Source organism: Ctenocephalides felis, unplaced genomic scaffold, assembly GCF_003426905.1.
Source record: "Ctenocephalides felis isolate EL2017-DRISC unplaced genomic scaffold, ASM342690v1 CF-g0.4_SCAFFOLD_01886, whole genome shotgun sequence".
Lineage (NCBI taxonomy): Eukaryota > Metazoa > Arthropoda > Insecta > Siphonaptera > Pulicidae > Ctenocephalides > Ctenocephalides felis.
In genome coordinates this window covers 185,504,856-185,525,030 of record NW_020538040.1, presented here as the reverse complement: position 1 = coordinate 185,525,030, position 20,175 = coordinate 185,504,856, and the positions used below count along the sequence as shown (strand labels likewise).

General features: G+C 34.8%; 1 protein-coding gene across 1 annotated transcript; it reads right to left on the bottom strand.

The window, feature by feature from the left end:
* Positions 1 to 4,650: 4,650 nt before the first annotated feature.
* LOC113376394 (rho GTPase-activating protein 100F-like) lies at positions 4,651 to 19,418 on the bottom strand. Its single transcript, XM_026616298.1, has 11 exons — positions 19,335 to 19,418; positions 16,370 to 16,633; positions 15,008 to 16,289; positions 14,726 to 14,913; positions 14,415 to 14,654; positions 12,874 to 13,699; positions 12,710 to 12,789; positions 12,335 to 12,625; positions 9,494 to 9,588; positions 5,177 to 5,472; positions 4,651 to 4,904 (listed from the first exon to the last, which is right to left on the bottom strand). Exons 1-11 carry the CDS (start codon positions 19,416 to 19,418, stop codon positions 4,651 to 4,653), a joined length of 3,900 nt encoding a protein of 1,299 aa, XP_026472083.1.
* Positions 19,419 to 20,175: the final 757 nt, after the last annotated feature.

Here is a 20,175-nt window from a genome sequence, read left to right as displayed (position 1 = left end):
AATGATTCGCGTTATCCTAGAATCTGCTCGCAATGTTTACCCATATGATAACGGTGAGGAGGCTAAGCTTGCTCGTAGAATTGAATCTTTATCTGAGTTAAATGATTTGGAGTGTGTAGTTAAAGTTAGCATTGAAACTAGCGAATATGGTGATAAGAATAAAATCACTTCAATTATCACACCTGATCATCATATTTTATGCAAGTTTGATGTATAGCTCTTCATTAAAAGCTTAAGAATATCTGTAATTTTTATAACATATATAAATACTCAAGTTAGGAGACAAAGTATGTTATTTCCTAGTGGAAGCATACGTAAAGAATGAGCATCTACAAAATATGTTAGCTAGCCAAGAAAAATCCAGTTGTCTGAAATATTGCTGCTGAGAAAATATGTTACACAATTTTATAACTGAATGTAACTATGGTAGTTGGGTGACTCTAAAAAAGTAACTATTGTGGGTGGTTGAAAATGGTGTAAATTAAAGATAAATGTTTGAAGGTTTTTAGAGAGTTATGGTAAATAATGTCTTAAAATATAAAAGAAGGAGGTATCGATATTACCTCATTTGATAGCAATAGTTTAACTAGAATCCTGCATAACGGAGAGTGGTGGTATGTAATAACGGAAGTAATAGCTTCTCTTACAGGTAGTACAAACCCATCTGATTACTTAAAGAAGATGAGGAGCAGAGATCCAGAGCTTGCTAAAGGATGGGGACAATTTGTCACCCCCCTTGAAATAAAACAAAGGTGGTAAACAAAATGTAAATTGTACGAATGTCGAGGGATTATTGCGTATCTTACAATCTGTACCTTCTAAAACTGAAAGAGTGGAACAATTTAAACGTTGGCTGGCAAAGGTTGGATATGAAAGGTTAGAAGAATATAAAAACCCTGAACTTGCATTTAAGCGTGCCTATGCTAATTATGTTGCAAAAGGGTATTCTCATGAATGGATACAAAGAAGAATTCAATCTATATCTACAAGAAATCAACTAACACAAGAATGGGACAAGATGAACATAACTGACCATAATAATAAGAATATGGAAGGTAAAGAGTATGCAATACTCACTGATGTGATCTCCCAAGAAACATTTGGAGTTACAACTAAAGAACACAAGAAATAAAAGATTTAAAAAAGCAGCCTTTGAGGGATCACATGACACCAACAGAATTGATATTTACATGCTTGGTGAACAAGCGACTATAGAAGAGTAAAAGATAGGAATGCACAAGGATATAATGCAAACTTAGAAGCTGTAAAAGATGGTGGCAGAAGTGCTGGTATAGCAAGAAAAGCATTTGAGGAAGCAAGAAACATAAAAGTTGTATCTTCTAGTAATTTTCTGAAAAAGAAAGGTATCGAGTTAGCATTAATAGGAGAAAAAGAGCCTGAAGAAGGAATAGAAAAAATGATTACTCTTCCGGATATAAAAAATAACGAGAATATCAATACCTTAAGATGATAATTCGTTTAAAAGATTAAGTGTGACAAATTAATTAAAACACCAGGAATTTTTAGTTGACATTATGTAGAGAATATTGTAAAATTACCATTGGGGTGTTTTTTGTATAAAACTACACCACCTAAGTCCTTTAGGTTATCTTTTTAAATCGTATCCATTCAGGTGTATGGCTTAAGAAGCAATAGCCAGTAGGTTTTGAAAAGGATGTATCCATTCAGCCGGGCGGTAAAATAAAGAGTAGACAAGGAATGCTAAAAAGGTAAACTAGAGTGGCTGTGAGGTAATATGGTTGATCTTTTAGAATTTTGCGAAAGTTTAAGCAGACTATAGAAAAGTTAGAAACAAAATAGAAGAGCTTAAAGCAGAAAATAAAGCGCTAAGGATCGAAAACGCTGAGTTAAAAGAAAGGCTTGGCTTAAGTTCAAAAAATTCATCTATACCAAGCTCCAAAGAATTATATAAGATGAGGGAAAATAAGCCAAAAAGTGACAGGAAAGTAGGAGCACAGGTTGGACATAAAGGCAGTTACCGCCCTAAAATGGAGGCAGATGAGATGGTAAAAATAGAACTGCCCAATACGTGTGAGTGCGGAGGAGAAATTGCGGTATCAAAAGATCCGTATACTCATCAAAAGGTCGATTTGCCGGAAATCAAGCCGTATGTAGTTGAATATCAACTAGAGCATGGACGTTGCAAAAAATGTGGAAAAGAAAAAGTAGCAAGCTACAAGAAGGAGTAACTGCGGACACATTTGGTCCAAGAGTTAAGTCAGTAATTGCAGCATTAAGTGGATTTTACAAGAATTCGAAAAAAGAAGTGGCAAATATATAAAGGACATTTTCAACCTGGATATCAGCGTCGGTAGTGTATCAAATAGCGAGGCTAGAGTGGCAGAAAAATGCCAAGAAGCATATGAGCAAATTGAGGAAGAGGTAAGCAAGAGCAAAATTTTACATATCGATGAAACTAGCCATTACAACAAAGGTAAACAGGGCTGGTGCTGGATGTTGCGAGCAAAATAGGAAGTGTGATCAAATTGACAGAGTCAAGAGGGATGAAAGTCCTGGAAAATAGTAAATTTGAAAGAATAACAACCTAGTAGTGACCGACAGATATGCAGCTTACAACTACTTTTCCAGCAAGAAAAGGCAGGTCTGTTGGGCACATTTAGCAAGAGATTTTGAAAGGTTGTCTCATAGTTGGAATAGCGAAGTGAAAGTTTTGGGGTATTATTTAAGGAATGTTGCTACTGAATTATTTGCATTGAAAAAAGCTCTGTTAAAGGATGAAATAGACACATTAAGGTTCATAAGAAGAGCAAGAAAATTACGCAAGCGAACGAGATATTACTTAAAGAATATATCAAATTACCCGAGGCAATTGGAGCGTCTCGAGTAGCAAAAAATATCATGAAATCGGATCTGATGATGTGGAAATTTTTGGACGATCCAGAAAATATTCCACTGACAAACAACTATGCTGAGCGACAGATTCGGCATTACGTTGTTTACCGAAAAGTTTCATATTTTAACACAATCGAAACGGGGAAATATGTTTCTTGAGAGGATAATTTCATTGTACTTGACTTGGAGGCAAAAGAAGTTAAATCCTTTTCAAAACCTACTGGCTATTGCTTCTTAAGCCATACACCTGAATGGATACAAATAACTCTTTGCAAAACGTGTCAGCCAAGTAGCTGACACCACAGCTGTACGAACGTTGCGTTTTAGGCCAGTGACCTGTAAAATAGTGTTATCTAAGTAGCCGACCTTTACAGTGACTCTAATTCACATAATAACTTATCGCTGTGTACATTGAGCTGGTTGTACGTGTTTTAACATGTGATACAGAATCTAGAAAAGAATTATCTTGATCCAATCCATCCTCAATTGACACAGGATATAGAAATAATTATCTTGATCCATTTCTTCTTCTGCAATTTCTGTTACAGTAGCAGGTTGCTCCATATTACTGGCTAATTTTTCCAATTTTTTCACTTTACGTTGAAGTGTTTTTATTTCTCTTTTATCGCGAAATTTATTAATAACATCACTTACAACAAGAGCGATAGCTCCAGAAGTGGAAGATTCGATACGTTCTCTAAGAAGGTGTCTGCAAACTCAAGAATTAGCTAATTTAGTAAGCATAATAGTAGTCATATTAAGAAAATATTGGTTTCCGAAGTTTGAGGAGAATGCTCATAATCCTTACTCATACGCCTAAATTGGAAAGCCAAGCAAAAGTTCTTTCAACAATCCAACGCTTCGGTATAACCTCAAATCCCGCAATATTAGGAGCTTTTTTTGCTATTGTAAATAAACATCCTGTTTTTATTAAGCATCTGTTTTTAAGGTTACCTGTGTATCCTTGATCAGCAAAAACCTCTGTAATGTTGGTATTTTTGTTTTGCTTTTACCAGAAGATCTAAAGCTCCCTCGCGGTCTTGGATGCTTGCACTGTGTACATCTGCCGTAATCACGAGTCCTAGCGTGTCTACAATAATATGCCGTTTTCGACCTTTTATTTTCTTGCCAGCATCGTAACCTCTGGCCCCCTTTTTTGAGTCGTTTTTACTGATTGGCTGTCAATTATTCCAACTGATGGTGTGGCTCTTTTACCAACTACCTCCCTTACTTTTTTTACTAAAATATCGTGTATTTCTTGCCATTTTCCAGTGTTTTTTAGTCGTGTGTTCAACTGTAAATTGTCTTCCATGGTGGGAAATCCTTAGGTAATTGTCTCCATTGGCAGCCTGTTCTCATTACGTACCTTATTGCATTAATAATTGTTCTAATATCGTGTTTTCTTGGTCTACCTGTCTTTTTTGGCTCAAAATATGGCTTTAAAATTTCCCATTCACTGTCTTTTATGTCACTTGGATACATGTTAAAGTTATCCTTGTATCACATAATTGTCCTTTTTTCTACTTTTCTACATACTTTGCAGACACCTTCTTAGGGGGGTGCGTGATTCTAGTTTTAATTGTAGTTCTGCGATCTTATTTTTGCATATTCCCTGACGTTCTTCAACTTCATCGAATGATTTCAATTTTTTTGGCATAACTTACTCCTAATCATTTATTAATATTATTAATTATTTAATATTAATATTTAATATAGTAAGAAACTGTGCGTCAACAGATAAAAATGTACGTTTTTGGCATTATCTAGATTTTGTACTTAGTCTCGTGTTGGAGCAGCAAAACAGGACTTAAAACCTTGTGCAATGTCATTCATTATAGCTAAGTAGGCGCTTTCTCCAGATTCTATTTCTGCACCAATAGGATCAAGAATTGTTGTTCTTGTGTCACTAGAAAGGATTTGAGGTTTTATACTGTCTTCTCGCGAGTGAGAAAGTATACACTTAATATTTTCTTTCTTCATTACCTTTCTCAACTCCATTAAGGTTCTCATTCCAAGATATGAATCTTCTTCTATGGAAAGTATTACACTTGGACTGTTTTAACCAAATATTTTTCAAAATACTGATAAGCATCGTGAGTTACTATATATTTTTGATTTCTAAAGTTATTTAGATCTTGCGCAATTTTCTTTACTTCTTGGTCTATTTTTTCTACTGCTTTTACTGCATTAGCATTATATCGATAAGAATTTTCCTGATCCAAATCAGACAAAGTTTTACTTATCAAAAGTATCATGCTTTTTGCATTTTCAGGACTTAGCCAAATATGCAAATCTTTTTTACCGTGAACATTGGCAACCTTTTTGGAAAATGAATGTGGTCGAGTAGGCAGTAGGTCAATAGTTTTTGATAATTGCACTAACCTCTTATTATCCTTAGAAAAAGTTTTTACAAATGTCTCTAAGTTATCATCGACATAAAATACCACATCACTGAGCTCCAGACTACTTGCATCAGAGGGCTTTAATATATAATCATGTTCAGACGTTGTGTAGTCTAACAAATCTGGTTCTAAGATCCCATCTGTCACAGAAGCTACAAGTGAATGAATAGGCTTGATTGTAGCAACAACTTTTAAACTAGATGAAAAAGCGTTATTATAGTATAGTGTAAAAGCAATTAATAAAAGAAAAGCCAGTAAATGTCTCATACAAACGTTGAGAAAAAATTAAACTTTATCAAAAAATTAAATAATGTCAATAATTGTATCCTAAACATAGAAAATTTCGCCCTTTCATACGACAACAAAAAAGTTCTTGATGACATAAATATATCAGTAGAAAAAGGGGATGTGGTTACAATACTTGGTCCAAATGGAGGAGGAAAAACTTCCATAGTAAAGGCAATTGCTGGCATAAATAAAAAATACTGGTAGTGTTAATTTGCTGACAATATAAAAATTAGCTATATGCCACAAAATTTTAGCATCAGCAATTTGATACCAATAACAGTTGAATACTTCCTTCTCAATAGCTTTTCAAAAGAGCTGAAAAAAGATCAGTCTATTATTCAGGAGGTGATTGAATTAGTTGGTATTGGCAATATTTTGAAAAATCAAGTATTGGAGATTTCGGCTGGACAAACACAGTTATTACTGCTTGCGCGTTGTTTGATTGCGGAACCTGATCTGATCATTCTTGATGAGCCAGTAAGTGCGATGGATATTAACGCAAGGACCAAGTTCTATAATATCATAGCTGAAATAGCAAAAAAACGATCAGTGTCGATTCTGATGACATCTCACGATCTTAGCTCTGTTGTGCCGTGCTCGGATTATAGTTTGTATAAATAATACTGTCTATTGCCAAGGTAAGCCTGATGAGATTTTAAAAAATAAAACTCTAAGTGAAATATTTAGTAGTTATAAAATGAAATGATTCAGAATGTCCTACGCCTACTACGCGTGATTGCAGTACTTACTCGTTATAATATATTACCGCACTTGTTACCGCCATCAAAAAAGTCTATAAATAGAATATGTGGACGGAAGCTAAAGTGCGCCCTTGAGAAATTAGGTCCAGTATTTATTAAATTTGGGCAGTCTATTGCATCACGTACTGATCTTTTAAGCGAGGACATAACAAACAACTTATTGTTAATATGTGATAGACTGCCTCTTTTTCACATAAGATAGCAGTTAAAACTATAGAAAGCGAGTTTAATTGTAAATTAAGTGACATTTTTTCAAGCTTTTCTGAAGAGCCAATTGCAGCAGCATCGATTTCGCAGGTGCATAGAGCAACCACAATTGAAGGAAAGGAAGTAGCAGTAAAAATTTTTAAGGCCAAATATTGAAAAAATATTTTTCAGAGATATAAAAATGCTTTATTGGCTTGCAGAGCTTGCAGAAAAACACAGCGAACAATCAAGGCGGCTCAAACCGATTGAATTGGTAAAGACTTTTGCCGAAATTTTGCAAATTAGAATTAGATTTGCGCTTTGAAGAGCTGCTCATTCTCAGAGTTAAAGGAAAACACAAAAAATGACATAGGTTTCTACGTGCCAGAAGTAAATTGGAGTAGAACTTCAAAAAGGGTTTTTAACGTTGGAATGGATAGAAGCAACACCGATCTATGAAGTTGACAAATTAAACAATCACAAGCAAATAGCTATAAATCTTATAGAATCATTTTGCAATCAAGTATACAGGGACTGTTTCTTTCACGCTGATATTCACCCTGGAAAATTTAATGGTTGATAATAATGGTAATGTTATTGCCCTTGACTGCGGTTTATGGGTCGAATAGACCGTGAGACATGTTATTATGTTATAGAGATACTTAAAGGATTTTTAAACCGCGATTATGATCACGTTGCGAAAACATTTAAAGCTGGGTATGTTTCATCAGAGCACAAAAAATTTGTTACAGCTTGTAGGGCATAGGTGAGCCTATTATCGGGCACCTGTACAGAAAATCTCATTTGCTAACTTACTTACTCAATTGTTAAAAATAACTGGAGATTTTGATATGAAAGTTCAAACACAGTTATTGTTACTGCAAAAAACTATGATTCTTCTTGAGGGAACTTGTCGAAAAGTTTACCCGAAATTAATATATGGAAAGTAGTTGAAGCATGGATAAACAGCCAACATGAAGGTAAAATAGGATATAAGAAAGAGTAAAAATTCCTATCCTATAAAAACAATAAAGGGGATGTTCGATTTGATAGAAAAGTTAAACTTAATTGCTGATCAAAAATTGGAAAATGGTGTTTTTTTTTACAGATATTATACATGGAACCATTTGACACTATTCAGATTTTACTGAAAACATTTTTTACGTGAATATTTACGATCAAAATATGAATTTTTGCCAATTTCTATGAACATCCTTTGCGGTAAATTAATTATCTCCAGTTGTGCTGTTCGGATCAGTATTATTATTTATTATACACTCATATTGAAGTGAACTTTGTGATTAAAAAAATTTTTTTTCTTGCAATTTTCTTAACAATAACAACCCTTAAATATTTACAGAGGTTTTACTTACCCTTTACCCATATTGAATCTATTAAAAAAAACATATTTTTTAACTTCCCGTAGGGCAAGTTATAGTAATCGCAAAAAAATCGAAAATGAATTTTTTTATATATCTTTACGTTTCAAATCCTTCTGAACATTTTGGAATACCTTAGAAAAAATGGATGTATGTGTGTATGTGCGTGTATGTGTGTGTGTGCGGATACAAATTTTCGTCGACGATTTCGGGAACACGGATGAAGCGATTTGAATAATTCAAAAAACATTCGATTCGTATTGATAAGGAGAGGTGCTGATTAGTTTTTGGCAAAGGCAGGTCTAGCCGTTCCAAAGATATGGGGTAAAAAGTGCCAAAAACGGTAACTCAGTTTTAAGAGAACGGAGCGTCCGGTTTGAATAATTAAAAAACATCAAGGAGTATTAAGAAGATGAAAAACTGATGAAATTTTTATGAAGGCAGGTCTAGCGGTTTCGGAGATCTAGTAAAATTTTTTTAAAAAAATGCCATTTGGCGGCCAAACATAATCATTAGACATATGCACATCAAATTATCAGATATTTTATAGAGATTTTAATAATAAGTATAAATTTTGTTTACATTCTATTTTTTGTTTACATTGGTACGTTCTGTACCAATGTTTAACCGTTAGACGGCGACGCGACGCTTACGCGCTTCAATATTTCGTCTCTATGCACTTAAAGCAGTACGATTGCTTTGAAAAAAAGTTCAGAATTTCCAAAATATTTCAAAATACATTTTTCTTGAAAAAGTCTTTTTTTTTCAAAAAAAAGGAAATTTTTGTCAAAAATTTATAGTTTCTCAAAACTCTAATTTGTTCAGAGTAATTTTTTTTCAAAAATTTTAATCTTTTTAAAAAAATATATTTTGTGGTACGGAAAGTTTCAGCAATTTGCCTTAAGGCACGATGCCATGCGCCCCACTAGTTCTTTTTTGCTCTGCAACAAAAATCTTTTTACTATTTGTTGATTATTTTCGAGCGCAAGTCGAGCTTTCCACGTCGTGGACCTCAAACACTTGTACTCATTTGTCACTTTCGAATGACAATCTTATTGTTTTTCGGTTGAAAAATATTCTATAATTTTGTTTCTAGCGAAAAATGAATAAATAGTCGAAAAAAATATTAGGGGAGAGCGGGGCTTGAAAATTCGGGTAAAAAGATCCACTTCGATTATCTCAAAAACAAGTAAAATTAGGAATTTTTTAACAACAATATTTGAAAGTTGATGGATTGCTCAGTTAGATTAAACCCTTTTTCCTGAAATACGTGTCAAATGATTTTATGTATAATATCTGTAAAAAAAAAAATTCAGGCAATTCTAAAATGTGATATTTTATTTTTCAGAAAATCCGTGCGATTTGTAGAAGAATGACCCATATATTAAAATATTTAGTATTAATTAACAGGATGTAGATTAGCGGCAGTTACAATTCGTAAAATTTTGAATAATAATTTGATGTCTTTAATAATAAGTAACTGACGTAGTGTAACAGGATTGAACCAAATGACTCATTCCCGATTTCTCTTTCTCACAAATTATACCAGTCGGCAAATCTAACAATACATATAATATTATAACAATATAGTAATCGTATTTACCGGCCAGTGGCGGAGCACGTCTGGCCGCTTGCGACACATTGACTCTGCCTCCACGCTGCGCGGCTTGCTCTGCGCGCCGACCTGTCTACATCCACCTAGCATTAGACCATATACAGGGCTCACACAGCACTATACACACGAATACTACATACTTCAAGAAAATATTACATTGAATCATGCATTATTAGAAGAACGACTAATTTTACATAAGGGCTCGCCCGTAGGTAAGCGGTTAAGAGCGACGGGACTTGTTTCAGAGGTCCCGGGTTCGATACCCACTTCGAGCAGCCTGTTGTCAGGCAACAGTGACAACGATTTTCACTTGGAAATATAAATAGCAATATGTTTCCAAGTGAAAATAGCCCTCACCCGGCATTGTTGCACCATATACTTGCCCTATCACAGAGATTGTAATAAAAAAAAATTATCAAAACTGTTTGGGTTGCCATCTGCAATAACACAAACGTAGTTTGTAAGATATTGATCACAACAGCTCATAGAACCCATAAGTTCTAATCGCTGTTCAAATAAAATTATAAAAAAAAAAAAAAATTACATAAGCGAACATAAATGAGCTTTTGTTAGACACTGTAATGTAGCAATCAAATTCATAAACAAAGAACAAATTACACACAGTGATGAACAACCACCAATTCCAATTTTTCTGTTATCTAATAGAAATAACTATAAATTTTTAAGCATTTGTTTTTAAACAGATAACATTGAAAGCGTGACACATGATCATGCAGAAGATATATTATATATAGATCACTTAACGTCAAGTCGAAACGGTGTTATTATTTTTTTATTGAATGTTATTCATGGTTACGATTGCAAAGTTTAAATAAACAAAATTAATAAAACCTAACAATAATAACCGCAAAATGTTCATAATATTTGCAAAGCTCTAGATTGTACTTAAAAGCTCATAATTTACAAACAATGTGTAATAATTTTTTTCAGGACAGTTAAGGTCGATGCTATCACCCCGTTTCGGCTCTACGTTGAGTTCCGGGACACCCTGTTTGTGTATATATGAACGTAGCCAGGATTTTATTAGTAGGGACTAGAGACATCAAAAAATATATCCTAATAAAATGACATCACTCTGCATCTGTTTATAAGACGAATTTACATTCTATTTAATAATATTTAAATACTTTCTTTTCATTTAATGCTCTTTAATATTGTTTTCATTTTTTGTAAAAAAAAAATCGCGAATGTAGCTAAAATTTTCATTTGAAAGCGAATGAAACAAAATTTTCAAAGATCAGTTCAGTTCATGTTCTTCTAGAAAACTTGTTCGGGTTTCTAAAAAAAACTCTCTGTTGGCTTTTTTTCATTTTGGAATATTTTCTATTAACCGACTAATTACTTATCTATTTTTATTATTCATATTAGTATCAACTCAAGCTGAAAAAATTATCGAAATCAATGATGTGCATATAATATTTCCAATTTAGAAAAATAAAATATAATAATTTTTATTTCAACAGTTGGTGAAATAAGAGTACGGCAACGAATGATAGCGTATTTGGTATTTAGGATAAATAATGTAATATATACGCAATTAATAAAAATATCAGTTTTTAATCTTCTATACGGATTTTTAGTTGCAATTTTAAGTAAAAAAATCAATAAAATTCAATAAAATTCTATAAATGTTGCCCACCTGGCCACGCCCATGTATATAAACGTATCGTGCATTACATCAAAATAATAATAAGGTTGTCGTATAACTTTTGTCTTTTTGTTTGTATAATAATCACTCTCTATCAATTAGATTTACTCAATCCATTATTATCTTCGACGCGTTTTTAATAGCAATTTTTTATATTAGTCTGTTTAACAGCAATCAGAACTTAACAAGTTCTGTGAGTTGTCCTATGGCAGCTCAAAGGGTTGACCCATATCTTTTAATGAAATTGTAATAATAAATGCCTCACATAGAGATAGGACAACCGTTTGGGTTGCGACCTTCACATCGGCTTATAGAACCCTTAAGCTCTGATCGCTGTTCAAAAAAGAATCTATAATCTTCTATGACTAATATTCTGATAAAATGCATTATTTCAAATACGATTTGTTTAAAATTTTTGCTATGCATATGTTTGCTATGTATAATTGTTTTTATAAACATTGATAAATCGTATTTGCAATGTTTTTATTCCATGAATTATATGTTTATAGCAATGGAGAAAATAGTTATATACTGAGTAACGATAAACAAAATATGTTTTTAATCGATGTATGTTTTCTTAAACCTCAGTCGGAATGTAATAATAATTGTGACAAAAATTATACAACAGCTTTATTAGTTTTATCGGTTATGACGCATGAATATTATCAATGTTGAAATATATAGTTGAAAAACAATGAATATTATTATTATTAATTATAATAATAATAATGATTGTGTGTTGATTAGGGCATAGTAAAACTAAAATAATTAAAAATTACAATTTTGTTGATCCTTTGATTCGACAATTACCATAATAGTATAGTGTACATATGCACTAATAAATGACAGTTTATTTTTGTTAGTACTCGCATGTGTGTATTCAGAATACATTGTTATTAATTTTTATTTTATTCCATTGAATGACGATCTCCTATAAATTTTTAATTACTTTAGTTTTCTCACTTGTTGCAATGCCCAAATCAATAAATATACATACACATATGTAGATATATATGTTAATGTGTGTGTGACATTGAAGCACAGAAATCTAAACACACATGTTTATTTTCTTAATTTCAGATTAGTTATGCATATAAACTTATGCTTGAAGAAAACAGTGAATCGATATACTTAAGAGATAAGTTGAATTGAGTTTCAACAAAATTAATGTTGGCAGATTCCAGAGACGGCACAGTACCTGAGACGACAGCAGTGATGCCCTGCGTTACGGAAGCTGTAGGGCGTTCTGGTTGCGGCCAAATCTGCAACAGATATTTCAATAGAGCAATGGGCTGTGCATGATCTAAATCTGGAGTCTGCTGTCCCTCGGATGTAGCGTGTAGCATTAGAGGCGGAGCTAGTGCAGTGGCCAGAGCTTGAGCCGACATCTTATTGCGCTCAGAAGCCGATGCGACCAACGAGAGATGATTCAATAAAAAGATCAATGTAGCCTGCATATGTAAACATTTTTCGTTGACAACTTTTAACAAAATTCACATAATAAATATACAATCATTATACGAATTTCAACTCACTCTATTAGCCCGTGGAAGGCAATCTAAAATGCTCAGCATTAGTTTTGCGTTTCCTTCGGGATCATCGGGTAGACACACACCTAATAAAATCATATTTGTTTTGAATAAGTTTGAATATTTATAATAAACTCAACCAACCATACTCTATTGAAATCATTGCTCACCAAGTGCATCTACAGTCATCTGATAAAGGCATCGCGTGAACAGTGGTTCTGGTAATTCTCTAAGATAATCTTTCAGCACACCAGTGATGACATTGATATCAGGAACGTGATCAGGGCTCAACTCTACGGCGCGACTATTACGCTCAAAAGCCTCGCGCAAAAGGCGCTTTTTAGTCGCAGAGCCGCATAATCTGTACAAGCCGATAATGTCTAGTCCTCGCCTTTCAACTTCTTCTACACATCGTCTAACTATTGTAGGAACAGCTGGAGCTCCCGGGGGAAGAGCTTTAGCTTCGCGACTTACAGTACCTTCCAAATCTGCACCAAACAAAGGAGGACAAGGACCACCTCGCGGCGTCGCCGGTCCTCGTCTTCGGTACAACTGTGCTGGGTCCGTATGCTTCAGTCGCAAGTACAATGTACCGCGAGGGTCTACTTTGAGCGCCAATCTATGCAAAGAACTTTGCCTCAGCAAACCAGATAAAGACACAGCGCCACGATAGCAAAGCTTGTGTCTATGCTGCGGATCCCATGAATACACCAATAGATCTAACTGGCGATTTGATACTAAATCGAGTTCGAAGGATTCATCCCAATCAAATTGTAGGTCACCGGCTCGTACTACCGTACGCGCTTTATGAACGCGATCGCACTCTAGAACACAATACAAATCACGAATGGCTCCAGCAGGCGCTCCAGGTTCTGGTGCGGCGCGTAGGCCTCTACCAGCCAATAAATGAATCCAGAGCATTCCAGACACTGGAGGACCTTCATTGCACGGCTTGTCTAGTTTGTATTTTAAAAATTCGGCAGGATTTATGTCAACCTACAATAAACAAACGCTCGTATAACTTTCCAGAATTCAATTTAAGTTAATATGTATATATAGACATATATGTAAAAATGTGTATATGTATGTCAGTGTGCTTATATGCATATTGTCACAGCAATGTGAGTGTTATGTAAATTTATCTATGGTGCGCGTATTATGAAAAAATGCATAGTGCATTTTTCGGTAAAAGTCTAAAGCCGGCCACAGACGTAACTGTATACTTGCGCAACCTGCGACTTGCGCATGTATTCTGTAGCGTCTGTGGAGTGTTTTTTGCGCAACTTGACAGACTGGTGCAAGCGAGTAGGCATGAGCACTTTTTCATTATTTTAATTGCGCAATCATTCAAGTCGGCAAGTTCATTCGTTGGCCGCGTGTGGCAGTACATGCCCCGTTTTTATTTTACTTTGTAGCGAATTCATAATACAAGTTTATGAAGTTATCGACAATTAAAAGTTATTAAAAAAGCCTTCTGAACACTTTGAATTCTCTTCTGATGCTGTAAATACATAAATTAATAAAAAAGATATATTTTTAGGTTATGTTTTGACATTTATTTTTTGACATTTGTGATATGCTTGCGCAAGTACTTGAACATAAACTTGAACCGTCTGTGGGCGCTGTGAAAATACGCCTGGTTGCGCATTCATTCAGTTGCGCAAGTATACAGTTACGTCTGTGGCCGGCTTAAATAATAAATGATTAGTACTTGTCGATTTGAACGTGAAAGAGTAGAACTCGGTGTCGGTGCAGGACTTGCTGTGCCATGGGTCAAAGCACCACCGAGTTCAAGTAACTGTCTCATGCGACGAACACTTTGCGTCCGCGTTCCAAAATGCTGTGTTGAAAGCGAACGAACTGGTGTCGCAGAAGGTAGACGGCTTATGGAATGTCGATCTAATGTACCCCCCAAAATGCCAGTAGCACCTCCATACATACTATTTTCAGCCTAAAAGTGTAAACATTTATTATAAAACAAGATGTACTTACTGCATAAGATAATAATGAGACATTGTTTACATTTTTAAGAGCATCATGAATATTTTCAGCACTACATGAAAATCTATGTGCACGCTGTTGATTCAGAACTTCTCTAGATGCACGCATTTGTTCACAAATAGCTGAGCTGGAAGGCGCTCTTCGCAACCAAGCTCGATATTCGTCAGATGTAAAAATTGATGGTGAAGCAGGTAGCCGGCCAGTTATTACTATTAAAATAAAAAATAATAAAGTAATGTAAATAAAACTAATATACTTAAACTAGATAAAAGATATATTATATATGATAATCTTTTAGTTTACCTCGGTCTCTGCGTCCATGTTCAGGTGCCGAAAGAGCGCCATCACCCTCATGCGCAAGCCGTTCTTCAAGTCTCGTTCTTAGTCCTGCCGTGCGCACACCCGCGCCACGGGTATCGCGCGGCAACGAGTTGAACTTAGAGGGTATATCAGGAGCTGGTCGCGTTAGTTGGTTGCGATAATAATAATATTCAGGACGTGGACCGCATGATGCTTCTGTATCCGATGAATAATCTAATGTTCTCGAACGTCTAGTCAACGTACTGGCCGACGGCGGTGTCGCGTATTTGCTGCGCGGCGAAGGATCGTATCGCTGTTGAGCGTAGCGACTGGACAATGTACCACCACTTTTCAAACTTGAACGTAATAAAGAATGCCGTCCCAAAGAAGAAAAATCTGAGTATTCTACGCGGGGCAAATGCTGATCAGATCCGGAACGAGGGAATCTTGTGTGCGAACTAGAATCATGATCTGGGCCTGATGATAATCGACGCCCAGGATAAAAAGAATGCACTTTTTCCGCAAGACTTTCTAACGTTCCAGCGTCGGCCGCATTCTGATAGTAAGTGCCAAAGTGTTGTGCAGTTTTGGGTTGCTCCGTAATTACAGGTGGTGGTGGAGGTGGAGGTTTGTAGCCCCAAGTATGAGGTGCTTCGGGCCGAGAAAAGAAGCGATCCCCATGCTGTTCAGTCGGTGGGCTATATCCGGCCAACCCTAGGCCCAGACGTGAGCGCGACTCAGTCATTTCACGGCCGTCTCCAGTCCTCCGTTCGCGAGAAGAACGTGGACGACGGTCTTCATCAGTTTCATCTTCTCGTAATTCTCTCTTAATGACAACTACAGGAGGTGGTTTTTGTTCTGGTCGTGATGGAGGTGGTGGTCCTGGAGAACCCGCGCCACGACCACCGCGGCGCTGTCTGGTGGCCAGCACCAATCGACGCGGAATGGACATTATGATAACGACATCGTCCAACGACATGCGAGTAACATCCACGAGGTTTACCGCCAATATTTCATCACTTACTCGCAAACAACCACTATTATAAAGTGCCGATTCCAGGGCGATACGCGAAATAAAAACACCGTCAGAACGATCAGCACCGTTTCCTTCCCGAATGTAAAGCCCAAGCGTCTGTCCTGGACGTTTGATGATTTCTATTAGCTGCACGACGTGGCAAGCGTCCCCACGGCTTAGAAACTTTTGGGCGGCATCACAAGCTGCTCGGCTACCCATTAAGCGAGGTTCTAGCACACGCACAATCATTTCGCCACGTCGTTCTACCGCCTGTAATTTATCATAAAATTACCAATACTATAAATATTAAATATACCATTTAAAATATGAAATTATTAGCAAATTATTACTTCAAGGGCTGCAGCCGTGCTGGGATCGTGATCGTTTTCTACTTGTTCAATTTGCCGAAAGATTTCCGAACTGATACCAGATACTTTCCGAAAGTCGCCCTGAAGCAGCATCGGTTCTTTGCAGCGATTATTGACGACCGCGACCGCGCCTGCATTACTTTGCATTGCTCCTGACATGTTGCCAGCAATTACGGCGCCTGTGTTGCTGCCCGCCGGCGCCCGCCCCGGAGATGCCGTGAGATCGGGCACGGAACGACCATTCTCCTGAAAGATACAATATATTCACAATATTGGATTTTTTGGAAATATTGCATATGCTTCGACAAGCCTTTCGTTCACACATATATCCAATTAACAACATATTTGATATAAAGCCTTTTTTCATAAATATTCACCAGGTGCCAAAAATGTGCTTCATACATTTTAAATGAATAACAATTATCACAATAAAAACTTTGTGTTTTTGAAATTTATATGATAGTCTGCATTATACGTCTCCATTTAAAATGTATTTTGTGCTTCTCTGTGTATGTCTCTATGTAAAATGTATCTCATTAGTCTCTACCAAGTTTTTTTTTCTGTAATATGGAAAGAAAAACAAAAACGTATAAATCTTTTGATATTAATTATAAAATATTTCAAAACTTATTAAAAATAAATGTAAGTATATTTTCCGAAACAGACGTTGAAGCTGGTTAAAGTGTCTAATCGCCAAATATAAAAGTTATAGATAAACACATATAATTCGATTTATTATATTATAATATTATTGTGAACTGGAATATATATGCTTTAATTAATTATTTAGTGTCAACAACTCGTCTTAGAGAATAACAAAAAAAATTAGAGTATAAAAACGAATTTCTATAATCATCATGCGGTTGTTCGGTTTACTTCAGAAAATAAGAAGTGAATCTTAGTTCGAAATAACACACTAAATTATCTATTAAAAGAAGCACTAAATAAATTTAATATGTATATATCACAATTTACAATGTTTTTATAAAATACTCATAGATAATTTGGTTGTATTTGGTGTTACAAGATAAAAAATAACTTTTTGAATAAATTCAAATTCTTTTGTATCAGAGAGAATCTTTTGAATCTGCTCTGTAGTGCGATATATACATATATATAAATATAAATATAATATATCCATAAGTTATAACCGTATCTGCCCTACAGGAATAGGTAACATCCTAAGAGAAGACTAATAAATATCATAATAAAACATTTACAACATGTAGCATACGAATCACACCCCCATCGATATAAAATTATAGCTATATTTTTTATCGAAATTTACTTCAATTCTTGAACTGACTAGCAATATGATCACACTAATAATATTAAGTCTACAAATTATTCATAAATTGATGACTAAAAAATATTTCAATCGCTAAATAATTGATTTAATTAAAATATTTTTTAGTATGCTATAAAATAAGTATTTATGTGTAACTAGCAATTGTGAATTAGAATAGTTAAAAAAATAGCAAGCAACTTGATATAAGTAAAATATATAAAATTGATATATTGAGTTAAGGATAATAAATGGAAATATAATAATAATAAAATATAATAATAATAACGCCAATCGGCTATATAACAACTATATCGGCTATGTGGTAATATAATATAGTGCAATAATATTTTTTTTATTGTTTATTTGTTGACATTGTATGCACGTACATTTATCATACATATATAATATATTATAAGTTATCTTTACAATTTAGGGCTCGCCCATAGGTAAGCGGTTAAAAGCGACCTGAATCAGAGGTCCCGGGTTCGATACCCATTTCGAGCAGCCTGTTGTCAGGCAGCAGTGACAATGATTTTTACTTGAAAATATAGATAGTAATATGTTTCCAAGTGTAAATAGCCCTATTAAACAGTCAGCCCTATTAGATTAATTCTAATAACAAAATCATCAAATATGGATGGATTAACCATTGGGTTACCATCTAAAAAATGCGAAAGATGGAGAAGTTTCAGCCCAACAGCTCATAGGACATAAGGTTCTGATTACTGTTAAAAAATAAGAAAAAAAAATAAAAAAAATTTTTACAATTTTCTTTTATTTCATTGTATATAATCAAATAGCGCACCATATATCCTTTTTGAAAATAATATTATAAAATTGGTTGGGAGGGAGATTTGTGCAATATAGTTAATTTTATATAGTGACATAATATAATATAATGTAACATAATAATGTGATTCTATGAAATGTAATTATCGTTGTATTTTCAAGAAAACTATCACATTATATAAATATATATTATTGTGGTAAATAACTTGGTTTCGTGGAACGTTTACTTTATAGTGATCAAATTAAAATTAAATTGCATTTATTTCTTTATTAAAATGCATTATAAATAAGTCATTATTGTGCAATATTAAGAAACGAACAAAATGCCAGGTTTTTATGTTTATTTATGTACTTATTCATAAGCAAGCCGTAATCAATAATAATAAAGATTTTTTTCGGCTCAACATGAGAATATATAAGATGAGTGCTTTTCTTGAGGCGTCTTTTAAATTTTGTATGGGTGCTACGCTTCGAGTGATGGAATTTTGTTTTAGAAATTTGATGAGCAATTTTCTATAAAGATAATATACTTTTATATTATATATATAAATAAGTTGCCATTTATCATATATAAATAAGTAACCAGAAATAATCTTGAGGATCAAGCGCCGACATGTTTTAAACGCCGTATGAGTTATTTTGATAGTTTTTATTGCGAAAGTACTTAAACACAAAAGGACCAATAAATTATTAGCTTATAGATTTATCCGCTAATATGTAATGTCCATGTGCGGGTATCGCCCCGAAATGTATATCGTATATCGATCGTGAGTGTAGTCAAAGTATATGAACATTAAGAGCGTATCAATGCCCTCTCGGTCGATTTCGATGAAAGTAAATATAAATGTCTCGAATCGAATATTTCCATACCTTTCTGCGACCGCAGCAAAGCATCCTCCGCGCTCGTGACTGTCCCGGGGCTGTCTTGAGTCGAGCCAGTTTCCGCCACTGCATGTGTACACTGTGCAGCTTATTTTAGGCACTCTGCATCCGGCCTCCCAGCTTAAAAGCTGCACTTTTGTCTTATGGAATACACATCTCGATCACATAGCACTGCTTTCTGACACCAAACGACAAACTGGAAATCACAGCCGTAGCCGACGACAAAAGCTCGGCGCTACACACAAGCTCACGGGCCGCCTGCAAGCACGCACGCGATCGATCGGATACGGGTCGCCTACTTGTACGACCTCAACGACGCTTCTACGATTGCGCCAACGCACCGTATCAACGGAGGGTGCACAGGGCCGCAGGCCTAGTACTCCTAACCCTAACATCCCTTATACGATAAATGAAAATATAACTAGTGGTGCATGGCATCGTGTCTTAAAACTAATTGCTGGAACTTTCCGTACCAAAATTTTTTTTTTTTTTAAAAACGATTAACATTTTTGAAAAAAATTTACTTCAAAAAAATTAGATTTTTGAGAAACTATAAATTGTACAAAAAATTACTTTTTTTTGAAAAAAAAATGTTTTCTTTATTTTGATATATTTTGGAAGATCTGAACTTTTTTTCAAAACAATCGTACTGCTTTAACTGCATAGGGACAAAATATAAAGCGCGTAAGCGCCGCGTCGCTGTCTAACGCATCAGCATTGGTACGGAACCCATAGGAATGTTAACAAAATGTATACTTATTTGTTAAAATCTTTATAAAATATCTGATAATTTAATGTGCATATGTCTAATGATCATTTTTGACCGCCA

What these genes read in the sequence shown, in the direction of transcription:
- LOC113376394 (XM_026616298.1), bottom strand. Translation starts at nt 19,418, where the DNA reads ATGCAGTGGCGGAAACTGGCTCGACTCAAGACAGCCCCGGGACAGTCA. An exon ending in GATGACTGTAGATGCACTTG is followed by an intron (nt 12,790 to 12,873) that starts GTGAGCAATGAT and finishes TGATTTTATTAG; the next exon opens with GTGTGTGTCTACCCGATGAT. An exon ending in GCCTTCCACGGGCTAATAGA is followed by an intron (nt 12,626 to 12,709) that starts GTGAGTTGAAAT and finishes TTACATATGCAG; the next exon opens with GCTACATTGATCTTTTTATT.